This window comes from Balaenoptera physalus, assembly GCF_965194825.1.
Source record: "Balaenoptera physalus genome assembly, chromosome: X".
NCBI lineage: Eukaryota > Metazoa > Chordata > Mammalia > Artiodactyla > Balaenopteridae > Balaenoptera > Balaenoptera physalus.
In genome coordinates, this window is record NC_138903.1 from 39,875,325 (window position 1) to 39,888,097 (window position 12,773).

General features: G+C 42.3%; 1 protein-coding gene across 1 annotated transcript in view; it reads right to left on the minus strand.

The window, feature by feature from the left end:
• Positions 1-12,773, minus strand: part of EFHC2 (EF-hand domain containing 2) — a 208,047-nt gene that overhangs the window by 9,516 nt on the left and 185,758 nt on the right. Inside the window, 1 exon segment of the mRNA XM_082446706.1 lies at positions 11,652-11,757. Within this exon segment, the coding sequence (XP_082302832.1) occupies positions 11,652-11,757 (106 nt within the window).

Consider the following 12,773-nt stretch of genomic DNA (forward strand, 5'->3'; position numbering starts at 1 on the left):
CTTTATTTTTAAATTTTACCATGTTATAGAAGAATATAGAACAAATATATACATTCAGAATCACTATTCCCTGATAGGTTTTTTTAAACACAAGTTTTCAATACAAAAAGAAATACATTATGCAGCTCATAACATTACAATGAAATTATTTGGGGAAAGGATTCTCTCATGAAACAGGTCAACACTAGAAGATCCTTCCTCATACCTTATTAGGCAGCAAAAGTTTTGGTTTGTTTGGTTTTTTGTTTGTTTGTTTTTTGAGCAAGGAATCATGATTTAAATCCTAACAACAAAAGAAAAAGAAATAGAAGAACTTATACTGGAATAATGATAACTCAAGAATTTGGAGATGAGAATTAAATTTATTAGCAACAAGCCAAACTTGGGTAAATGAAACTCAAGTAAATACCCCGAGATTTGAAATTAAGGATAATTTAAGATGAAAAAATAATGTAGGGGAGCAAAATCTGCCACCCCAAAATGTGTCTCTCTGGCATGAAGATTATTTTAAGTTGATTATTTTTTTTTATTGGGGTATAGTTGTTTTACAATGTTGTGTTAGTTTCTACTGTACAGCGAAGTGGAGTTCCCTGTGCTATACAGCAGGTTCTCATTAGTTATCTATTTTATACATATTAGTGTAAATATGTCAATCCCAGTCTCCCAATTCATCCCACCACCCCCCCTTTCCCCCTTGGGTGTCCATACGTTTGCTCTCCATACCAGTGTCTCTATTTCTGCTTTGCAAACCAGTTCATCTGTACCTAGAGACTGTCATATAGAGTTGATTATTTTTAAGAAACAAAAGACTCAGGAGGCACTCTTACCTCCCCCTTAACTGCCTAAAAGAATTTAGATACAGGGCCGGTACCAAGAATGGAGCTATCACCGTAGATAACTACATGTGAGGTAGACAGGGAGGAAGCTAGCAAAGTCTGTTTGTTAAAATTCCTCACTGTGTCCCATTGTTTCTGCACGGCCCTGCAAACATTTATTTACCAAACATTTGCTCTTTTCATCTTCCTGTGAATTGCTTTCCTTCCCTTTGCAGTCCCAGACCCCTAGCCCCTTCTCCTTAGCCCCTTAGTCAAGAATGACAGATAAACCTCATTTTGCCTGACTGTCTTTGGAATCTCCCATGTTTATATGGATTCCCTATACATACGTAACTAAATTTTGTTTTTTTCTCCTGTTAATCTGTCTTAATCTCATTTTAATTATTCAACCAGCCAAAAGAACACAGAAGGGCTGGGGGGAGGGGAAATTATCCCCCCCCCAAAAAAAAGTAACAATAATGCATTTCTTTTAATCCTGATCACTTTAAATCCCATGGCTCACACAATACCTTCCTGAGTGCTCCAGCCCCCCTATGCTCTCTCTCTAAAATCAATACCACTTCCCTCAAATTTATTTCCCTTCGTCACTTTTCTCCAGGTTCTAGGTGGGAGTGACTTTTTCTGCCTAAATAACTGATAAATGCCACAGGCATATTTGCAGTGCTTGAGGAACCCAAGGTCTGTACATTGGCAATATGATATGGTGATTTATAATAAGAAATATATATTTGGTTTTTGTCCCCATTTCTGGCACAGAGTTCTTAAAACTCTTAGAATTTCCTAAGTGATGAGAGCGATAAGGTCTCTTTTGTTACGTTAATGAAACATTATTGAAAGGCACCAGGATGGGGGCTGGTTGCCAGTGGAGCCAACCACGTGATTAGAGGGTTGGAACTTTCAGTCCCCAGCCTCCACTCCCCATCCCCACACCTCCGGGAGGGGAGAGGGGCGGGAATTTGAGTTTATTCACCAACGGCCAATGATTTAATCAATCGTGTCTATATAAAGAAGGCCCTGTGAACACCAAAAATGACGGGGTTCGGAGAGCTTCTGAGTTGGCAAACACGTGGAGATGTGGGGAGAGTGGTGAGCCCAGGGAGGGCATGGAAGCTCTGTGCCCTTTCCCCACACCTTGCCCTATGCATCAATTCTATCGGGCTGTTCCTGTGTTGTAGCCTTTTATCATAAACCAGTGATCTAGTAAGTAAAATGTTTCTCTGAGTTCTGTGAGCCGCTCCTCCCAAGGAGGAGGTCATGGGGACCTCCAATCCACAGCCAGTTGGTCAGAAGCACAGGCGACAATCTGGACTTGTGACTGGCATCTGAAGGAGGGGAAGCAGTCTTGTGGAACTGAGCCCGTAACCTGTGGGATCTGAGGTTATCTCCAGGTAGATAGTGCCAGAACTGAGTTGACTTGCAGGACACTCAGCTGCTGTTGAGAATTGCTTGGTACGGGGGAAAAATACACACTGGAATTGGTACCAGAATTGTAGCTAGCTCCCAGTTTTAGGGAGATTTTCACAGGTACTCGTTTAAATGAACTAACAGGAATCAAACTGGGATCTAAAGGAAGGAGGAAGCAGGAGACAAGAGTTAAGAAACTCAGGGGGATGGGGCATCGATAAAGTAGAGGGAAAAAGTATCTTCCTCATAATTTTGCCTGTAATTGGGTCCACCTAAAGGAATCACATGGCCAATCTCTTTGTAAAATAAAGAGGTCTTTGCTAACATGAGAAATCCCCTCACTACCACTGCCTAATTGTTCTAATAAATCTGCAAATGCTCCAAACGTTACATAATATTTATGACTGGGCAGTGAGTTAAAATATTCTTTGTCCTCACTGACCTTTTATTCATCCCACACTACAAAATTCGAAGGAAACTCCAGATCATATTGTTTCCCAGCAGTGCACATAAATTTTAAGCGGAAATAACTGCATGGTGATTTTATAACAGGTGAGCTCATCCACAGCAGTCAGTCCCTCCTGTTCTAGACGAGGACGAGCCTGCTTGTATTTCTGTAAAACACCCCGCCTAAAGGTGCATGATCAGCACCTTAAATATCTGTGTGTATCAGGTTCTGCTAGCACCTCTCCTGATCCTCTCACCCTTTCCACTTTGGCGCACACCAACCTAACTTCCAGCCATCAGCACCTGCATTCCTTCTCCTGAGGGCTTCCCTTTGGCCTCTGAGGCCTGATTTGGCTGTCCCTGTGACATGCCACAAGTGCTTGGGAATTCATTATTTTCCCCCACTTCGGGAGCAGCTCTCAAACAATGACAGGAGTTGATGGATGGGATAACGCTGAGGTACCTATCAGCCACTGGATCCCTGTGTTTCCCAGAGGCATTACACTCCAGTCATTCACATTTTTACTGGTTTGATAATATGCCCTGTATTAACTCCTTCTCTTCCATTTCTCACTTCCTTGCTCCCTTGCTAGTTACTCCCTTCACTTCATCCAAAAAACTATTTATACTCAAATCCTTGTCTCTGAGTCAGCTTCCAGAGGAAGTCAAAGATACTATGCCATTTTGCATTTTTCAAAATTAATTAATAAAATGTCTATGAAAGTCACAGTATAGCTCGGAACAAAGCAACTTCTTGACAAACTGTGGATGGATCCAGAGTCTCCAATGTGATTTCCAGGTAATTCCAGAGACAGTACCCAAATCTCAAAACAAAATTCAGTTTAATCTGGAGCATAAACAGTATGTGCCACGTAGCATTTTCTGGAAGAGGGAAGAACTATGAAATGCAGAGTGAAATTCAGCAATAATGCAAAATCATGACTCTAAAATGGCTGGAAATCATTGTCTGCAAGAGGGCCCCATGACAGCTTTCAATCTGGCTGTCACTAGAGCTACTTAAGATGTCAGAGAAGTTGGCAATAAATTACTTATTCATCAATGGTGAAAAAAAATGTAGCTGCCGATCTGTAAAACCACATATCCTTGAAATGGGAAGCAAAGATGGCACTGGATGGAAACCCAGTAAACAGCAGCTGCCCAGTGAGAACAGCAAAGCTGTGTGTGAGCTCATAGGCCCTGGATTTATTTGCTTTGACATTTTTAAAAGGAAATTTAATTGGATTATGTCTCCTTCTAGTTTAAAATTTTCTACTGTAGTACTGGCCACCAGATGCATGCGGGGAAAAGATCGGGAGCCAATTAAATTCCACGCTTCACTGAAACAAGGTTATTTTTATTCGTCCCAAATGTAAGGCTGATAGAGTCATGTTAGTGATTTCACTCTGTTACTCCCCCTCTGCTCAATCAAAAAAAGGATGTTTTTATCCATGAATTTGTAGAAAAATCCAGTACTGTGTATGGAATTGAAATTGTGGTTTTCTTGGATTTTCTTCCTTCTACTAGGTTGACATGACCTTGGAAATAATCAAATTAAGTTGACAGAAATCATAAAAACAATTAAATTTCAGTAAAATCAAAATGAAATTAATTTGGGGAAGAAATTTTACAGATACTTGTTGAGATAATCAAGAGCATTCTGATGACATAAGGAAAAGCTCAAAACCAGGAGATTTGCTTATATGCCTATCCATTTCTGTCTTTACTGTAATGCCAATATTTCACAATTGCTTCTCTTTGCTCTAGACAGAGCTTCAGTAGAATTGTCATCTGTGTGACTGCAGCTAAAACACAGTTGTAACTTTTAAACAAGAAACCTTTCCTTGAAATTGCATTACGGGGCAAGTAAAGTTTTCAAGGAGACATGGATAATTTTTAGCTTTAGTGATAGGCTTATTCATACAATTCAAGTAGACATCATCCAAACCTTTAAATCACAGTAGATTCTGGAAGTTTCCTACTAGGTCACTGCTTTGTGTTACGTAATCAGTATGTGTTTACCAGTTATTTTTTTATGTCTTACGAGAATGATTAATAATCTTTTATTTCAACTGTTAAACTCAACTTGAAATATTAGACATAACTTTGCTTACTTAAAGAGTTGGCACTAGCCCCTAACTATATAATCCTGACCTTTAGGAATGCCTTTGAGTCTCAGCTTCCTATCTATAAATTGGGAATGATACTTATTCTCACAAAATGGTTGGGACAATAAAATGTCACAGGGTATTCCACCCTCTAAATACCAAAAGGAGATCCTCGACAAGTGGGGTGCCCAAAGATATATCCCAAGGTGTACCCCACTGTCCCCTACTCCCCAGTGCCAAGGCTATATGTCATCCTGTTGTGACAAGAGGAAACTTTAGAGCCAATTGTTAATGCTTCTGCAGTTCTAGTGCTCGTAAAATGAAGCCACATTCAATTTTTCTCAGAAACGTCAAAGGATAAGATGCCAGTCACACAGTGCAAGTTATAAAGTTTATATGAGAACCGATTTAATGTTAGTTTTTAAAACGTGACTTCTGAGATTAGCCAGGCAGGCTCTAAACAGCGGGACCTCTTTTGCCAGTTTTACAGCTACCATCTGTGAGCAAGCACAATAGAATGGAATTGGGGTCTCTAGGCCGTGACAGCACCAGGGCAACATGCTGAGACCACAGATAGTCACATAACGGAGTGAGAATTAAATTACAGCCCCAGTGGCTCACCATGGGCTGCTGTGGAGGCCAGGCAGAGGCCCGGCCAAGGGAGCTCCTGAGAATCCAGGCTACAGGCCACAGTCAACAATCCTGGTGGGTGACAGTCAGCTCCCACCCATCCACATAGGGAAACCTCTCACCAAATCAAAGCTGGACTCGCTACAACCACAGTCCTCTCTGTGAATTTTGCTTCTTTGTTGTTGATCCGCAGGCCTACTAGCTGATGCCATGTAACAATCACACGTAGGTGGAGCCCCGTCGGAGTCAGAGGGACCAGTCCTAACATCCAGCAGACCCAGCTTCAGGAGCTGTTAGTCTTAGAAGCTGGCTGTGAGGCTTGCTCACTGGAGCCCAAGTCTTTACTCTGGTAACAGACTGTACTGGCTCATCCTCCATTTGCCCCTCAAGATCCATTTTTTGCCCTTCTCACCAAGCTCTCTGCCCTGGGAGGCTGACCTCTGTGGACTGCATCACTTCTCGAGCCTCCTTGGCTCTCTGGCTTCCGAACGGGTCCAGCCAATGGGAAGCAGTGAGAGTTCAGGGTATTGATTCCACTTCCCCTCTCCCTGCCCCCTCCCTGCCCAACCACGCTTTGGCAGTGGCTACGCTCCTCTCCCTGCTGCCACTGCTCCCGCTCCTCCGCTGGGCTCCAGTAATACCAGTCCCTCCCTGCTTCTCCAGACCTAGGGATGGTAAAGGCTTCCCACTCTAGCTAGGCCCTGGGCACTCCACCGCTCTGATTGGTTCCCTTAACCCTACCCTCTCCTCTGTCAATAGTCCCTGCCTTAAATCCATATCCCGACTCCTCTGAGCGGGCCGTGTGTCTCCTGCTAGAACCTCACAGGTATAGGGACCCAGCCTGCTCTGTCCCCTGGGCGCGGCTGAAGGCGTGGTTCAAGCCTGCTGGCTGGCCCCCTCTGGTCGCTGAATAGCGCTAACTTCAGGATTCCCACCACTGTGCTCCCTGTTTTGGAGAGACTCCCTGCTAGAACTCCCTGACGCGCTGCCCTTCCAATCCCAAGTACTGTGTACCAGACCACCCCCCTACTCAGCCTGTGGTTGGCTAAAGCCCATGGTCCTGTTCCTCTTTTTTTTTGTCCATTCCTGCTTCCATTCACTGTAGTTAATCAAGCTAGGGAAGCTGTCCCAAATCTCCACCCCTACCATCCATCCTATCCATTAATGCTGATGCAAACAGAATTGGTGTTGAATCTAGTACTGAGACCTGCTCAGCTTTCATCAGCTAAGCAGTCTCTTTTCATTTTTCAGTAAGATCCCTAGTTCAGGGAAGAGAGCCTGTTGAGGACAACATTCAGCCCAAGAGTAAGGATACCCAGGTTCCGAGTGGAGGCTGGTAACTTCTGGAACTTCAGCCAGAGTCAGCTTGTCCAGCTCATACACTGGAGGAAGCACAGAGCCGCCCCTCTGCTGGCCTCCACGTGGGCCATACTTCCACACAGGAGCTCAGCCTGCCATTCCTTGTTCTCAACAGAACTTTAATCTGTCACGTCACATTCAAGGCTGGGTCACTTTCACAACCTGGTGGATCTTGTCCTGAAGTCCCACATATGATTTTTGGGCTACAGCAGACTCCCTAAGTGTTGGCAATCCCCAAAGCTCGGAGTGAGAGGTTTTCTTTGCCCAACTGGGCCCCACAGACCTACGCATCGGGTCCAACTCCTCTACCACTTCCTCTTCTGCCATAATCACGGCCTCTTCTGGCATAACCACTTTCTTGTCAGTTCCCTGCCACGGGTGAGAGCTCAGACAGTAATAGAGGAGCAGGTGTGTGGAGAAGGCTGTGCCACAGGCCAAGCCTCCAGTTCAGACCAAGAATAATCAAGAGTGGTTGGTTGCCAAGACATGATATACCATCCAGAATCCCCTTGAGGAAGCACTTGGTGGCCCAGTTGATGGGAGACCCCTTCAGGGATTACCTCAGCTACAGAGCTGTCTTGGCTGCAAAGAGCCACGTTACCCCAGGTCATACCCCTTTCTAAACCAACCCACAGGGATAAAGTCCAGGCCATTTTGGCCCAACTCAGGACAGCTCTGAAAGGCCATTCTAGCTCCAGAGTTCCCTTCGGACCAGCCAAGGCTGTCTTTGGACCTGCATCGAAGCTCAGCTTCTCCCTCTGCCCACTCCTATGTCCCTCCCCTCGCTTCCACAGGTATTGATCCCAAGGACACTCCCAAATAAATATACTGCACATTAAACTCCATCTGCTTCCTGGAGAACCCAACCTGTGACAGGCTCTGACCCAGAGTGTCTCAGGGCATTATTAGATATTAACATTTAAGTACACTTACATGGTTCAGGAGATACTATACTTTTCATTACTCATTCTACTCTCTGAACTATGCAATATTACGCTCAACCCATTCACACTAAATACTTTCACATAGATTACAGACTCACTGATACCATTCCCAAGCTATCTTATATCCTCTTTAATGGAACGAGAGCAAGCTCAGGAGTACCAGAGTGCTTCAGACTCTGGAATTTAGTTAAGTTCTCATTATTGGTTAAATTGATCAGGTACCATTTTATAACTATGTTCTTCCTTTTTTAAAAAAAAACTGGCTGAAAAAGAACGGCCCCATCCAAATGTCTCCCACAGACTGAACTGCTTCTAGGCTTGGTCATCAGAATTGACAAGAGACCCTAAGACTAAAGTTCTTCTCACCATAAATGAGTAACAGTTGAAAGAGCTGACTTACTGCTAAAGCACAGGCCCTATCTGATGCTACATTGCTGTTCTGTAGCTGTTCTGACTCTTACGTTTAACGACAGAATCACTGATCTTAGTCTTGGAAGTTGACTCCTCAAGGCCCAGCCCACTGACTTGAGGACGTAAGGCATCTCCATTTTACGAACAACAGTAATGGCTAACATTTAAGCCGTTACTATGGGACAGGTACTGTGATAAGTGTCTCACGTGTATCAATTCAATCCTTACAAGCAACCTGACAGAAGCGCTACTTTTATCTCCATTTTTGAGATGGGGCAATGTGAAAGGTTGAATAACTTACACAGTCACCCAGTGAGTCAATCATAGAGCTAAGGATTTGAGTTCAGCTTCATGTGATTCCAGACCTTGTGCTCCACACTATCTCTCTAAAGAACCTGAGGTCCATGGCTCAGTAACTGCCCCAGTTGACAGAGTAGGTAAGAGATGAAATGGGGGAGCGGTGGCTAAAGGCAAAGTGGATCTCTGGCCTTTCCACGCACTGACTCCTCTTCCAATATGGGTGGTGACCCTTTTGTAGGTCCTTAAGTCAATTTAATGGGTAATGAACTATATTCAAAAGAAAGAAAGAAGGCGGGAGGAGAGAAAAGAAAAGAGAAAGGAAAGAAAAAATATCATACATCATCACATGCAGTTAGAATAGTATTGTTTCATGAGACGTTTGGGCCATTGTATGTGCATGCTGGGTTGCTAGGGAAAAACGTCTTTCTTACTGTAGGTTGTAGTACCAAAAGGTAATTAAATTTCATTCAAGCTCAATAGTCATCAGGAAGATAAAAATTCAAGTAACAAGATACCACATGTTTTCAAAGGCAAAAATGTAAAAATAACTTGAATGCCTATCAATAGAGAAATGGATGAATAAATGATTCCATATTCATACTACAGTATTAAAGAATGGCTTAGGTCTACACATATTAAACTAGAGAAATGTCCCATGGTGTACTATTAAGAAAAACACACTGAAGATAAATGCCTGTGGTATGATTATACTTTTGTGCATGAAATGATGAAACCCCCAACACATAGGTAAACATTTGGGTGGTGGATTGGGTGGAATGGAAAAGGAGAGAAGGAGGAAGTAAGGAAAGAAACACAACAAAGGCCGTTGCTAACTAGCCAAAATAAGTATGTGTATCTTTCAGGATCCCAGAAGAAATAGCGGACATATGCAAACTGTGTAAATTGAGAAGAGTTTAATAAAGAGACTATTTACAAAGTTGTGGCAAGTGTTTAGGAAAAGCAACAAGGGATCCTCCAGACCCTCAGGGACTGTGGCAACAGGGAGCCACTGCCACCACCTGGGGCTGAAGGGGCACGTGAGGGTGGCTGCCAGAGCCCGGAGGAGACAGCTATGTGGAGAGACCCTCCAGACAGGTACTGTGGCCCTGGGCAGGAGGAGGCAGTCAATCTCTTGTGACTGTCAGGGAGGGAGATGACTTCTGTCTCGTCCCACCCTCCACTCTCCTGCTGGTGCGTCCCATTGGCTCCCCCAACTGGAGGCCAGAGGGCTAGGGGTCCCATTGATGAAGCCCACAAAGATCAGCTGTCTAGGATTCAGAGCAGGGTAGATGGGGTTGGAGAAAAGTCCCAATGGGACAAATGGATGATATCCAACACAGAATACTGTAACATTAAATGAAAAGGTGGAATATAAACTCCATCTATCATTGTTCTTTTTACATGTAAAAATTACATATTTGCATGGATAAGAATTAAAAGGTTACCAAATGACAGTATTTATTTGTTTTTGTGATAGTATCTTGGACTTTAGTTAATTAAATCCAATATCTTCAATGACGATTGTATTTAAATGATTTTTTCCTTTTTCATGCTTTGCGGTAAAACAGACCTGAGTTAAAATTCTAACTCTACCATACCCTGGCTGTTCCTCTCACTTCCTCATCTCTAAAATGGGAATGATAAAAGTATCTACCCTCAGAAAGTTGCTCTGAGGATTAAACGAGCGAATAGATTTTGAGGTCTTAGAACAGCGCTTGACACATAGTAAATGCTTTAAAGTGTTTGCTGTTGTTATGGTGACGAAGGGTCGTCAAGAGCCTCCTATGGGGTCTACTTGTCTCCTTGTCCTCTCTCCAATCTACCCACCACCCAACCAGAGCAAGCTCCCTTTAAAGGGCATACCTGATCATGTCACTCTCTTCCTTGAAATTTGTCCACAGTCTGCAGACTTTGTAGGACGATACTCAGACCTCACCTGTGCAGGTGTCTCCAGCTTCATTCATCTCCACTCCTCCCTCTGTGCCTCCATCCCAGCCACACCAATTCTTTCCGGTTCTGCACAAGAGCCGTGGTTCTGCACAAGAGCCGTGTCGTCCCATGCCCTAGAGCCTCTGTTGGGAATGCCTCTGGGCATACCATGCCACTTTTCCTACCTAGCTCTTACCATTCATCACTGAAATTTCAAGCATCACCTCCCCTAAGACTTCCTGTGCCCCGCAACCCTCCTTAAGGTAGCAATAACGACTGTCTCTAGACCCCAGCGCAGAGCATAGAAACTGCTAAGAGTGGATACTTAAACATGATTTGTCTGAGAATTAAATTTATAAATGAATGAGTTAAGTAACTGCCCCAAAGTCACTCAGCTACATAAGTGGCAGAGCCAGAATTCAACCCCAGCTCTGTTTGACTCCAAAGGCCACCAGTGTCTCCCAATCATCTGGAAGTTCTAAGGCTGCCTGACACTCCAGAGTAGCTGCATGCCTGAGGGAACTCCCCAAGGGCACTAGACCAGTTCAGGCCAGAATGAGCTGGTCATCAGAGACCGGGAGGAATAAATGCCTCCTTTCTGGGAGTATCAACCACATGACATTTGCTTTATCAAGGGACTTTCCCAAGAAAATCAATTTCTGGAGCATGTTAAAATATAAACAAACCACCACCCACCCACCCACTCCTTAAAGACAATTGGTCCAAAGAGATCTTAGAGAATTCAGACAATTTCACAACGTTGAGAGCATCATCCGATCACATGAACTCTGTTTTCCCTAACCAAGCATTTTTCTACTGAATTTTTATTTTACATTTGGCCCCACTATGAAATATACATGTCCATACTATACTGTTTCACCCAAGGCAAACCTGCATGCACAGCCGCAAATACACTGGGGATTCTTGACATAGGCACTATTTGAGACTTGCTCTTGCAGCCTATGATGATATTACCAGAATCCCTTGATAACAGTGTTTGTATCTATTTATAACCGTAACCTATTATCCTATTTTCCATATAATTGGATACGACTTGGGTTAAAAAACATTCAGCTGCATAAGAAAAATCACGCTCTTATACAGCAGATGTTCACTCAGTATGGAAAGTGAATTAGACTTTAACACAAATACCCAGAAATACATAGTGCTCTTTCCAAAAGCACTGATGTTACTATTTTACATTGAAAAATAATTTTAAGATAAAGGATATTAAAAACGCAAGGGAGGTAGCCACAGCTGGTTTTTAAAACAGGTGTTACTTTTACCTCTTTAATGCACCATACTGCTTCCAATTTGGGCATCGGATTCACTCTCCAGTTCAGGGCACAGAAAAATGACTCGTAATTTATTTGTTTTTCACTGTCTTCAAACCTAAAAATATAATTATAATATATGATTTCATTCAGTCTGCAGATTTCAGGACCAAACTGTCAGCTTAAATCCACCATGAAAACATACTACTAGATGTGCTTCAATACAGATATTTTTCTTATTTCTTATTACCTTGTTTTCTGTTTCTAACCCTCCAGAATGTAAATTCTTTGAGAGCAGAGACCTCACACATCTAATTCACCAAAGTATTCCCAGGACCTAGATCAATGCCGGCACATAGTAGGTGTTCAACAAATACTTGTTGCAGTTGCCATAGAAACAAATTAATTTATTCAGCAGCTAAGACCATTGTTATATTTTGTTAACAGTATTGAAGTTCTTCTTAGTTTAATAGGTTGATACTATGTCAGTAAAATTTTTAAAACGTCTTCATTTTTCTTAAATTGTATGCCTTTTAAATCTTTAAAGCAAGCCTAGATTCATTTTGTCTACTAATATATTTTTAGGAAAAATAAAAGGCACTTTAATCATTTATCATGTAGCCATTAAAAGGGGTTATGTAGATCCATATATGTTGTCATGGAGATGTGTTAATAATATATTGTTGAGTGGAAAGGAGGTTATAAAATAGAATGTAGAGTTATGGTCTCACTTTAGGTTTATATTTGTACAAAACAACATTTAAAAAGTCTAGCAACAATACACGGAATTATTAAGAACAGCTATCTGTAGCAAGAGAGATTATAATTTTCGCTTTTTCTTTAGACTTTTCTGTATCATCTGAATTGTTTTAAATTCATAATCAGAAAATATTAAGCCCATTTTCATTTTGAAAAAAAACAACAACAACAAATGATTACCCTGCACCATAAAACTATAGGTCAAAAATAACTAATCTGTTTGACTGCTATTTCCTAATTATGGAAATTGACATAAATTTATCCTTAACCATAATAGAGTTTTGGCAATTAAGACCCCAAAATTTCAAGACAATTGCTAAAATGACCTAAACACAAACAAAATACTTCTTACTGTAATACCTCAATGCTATTTTT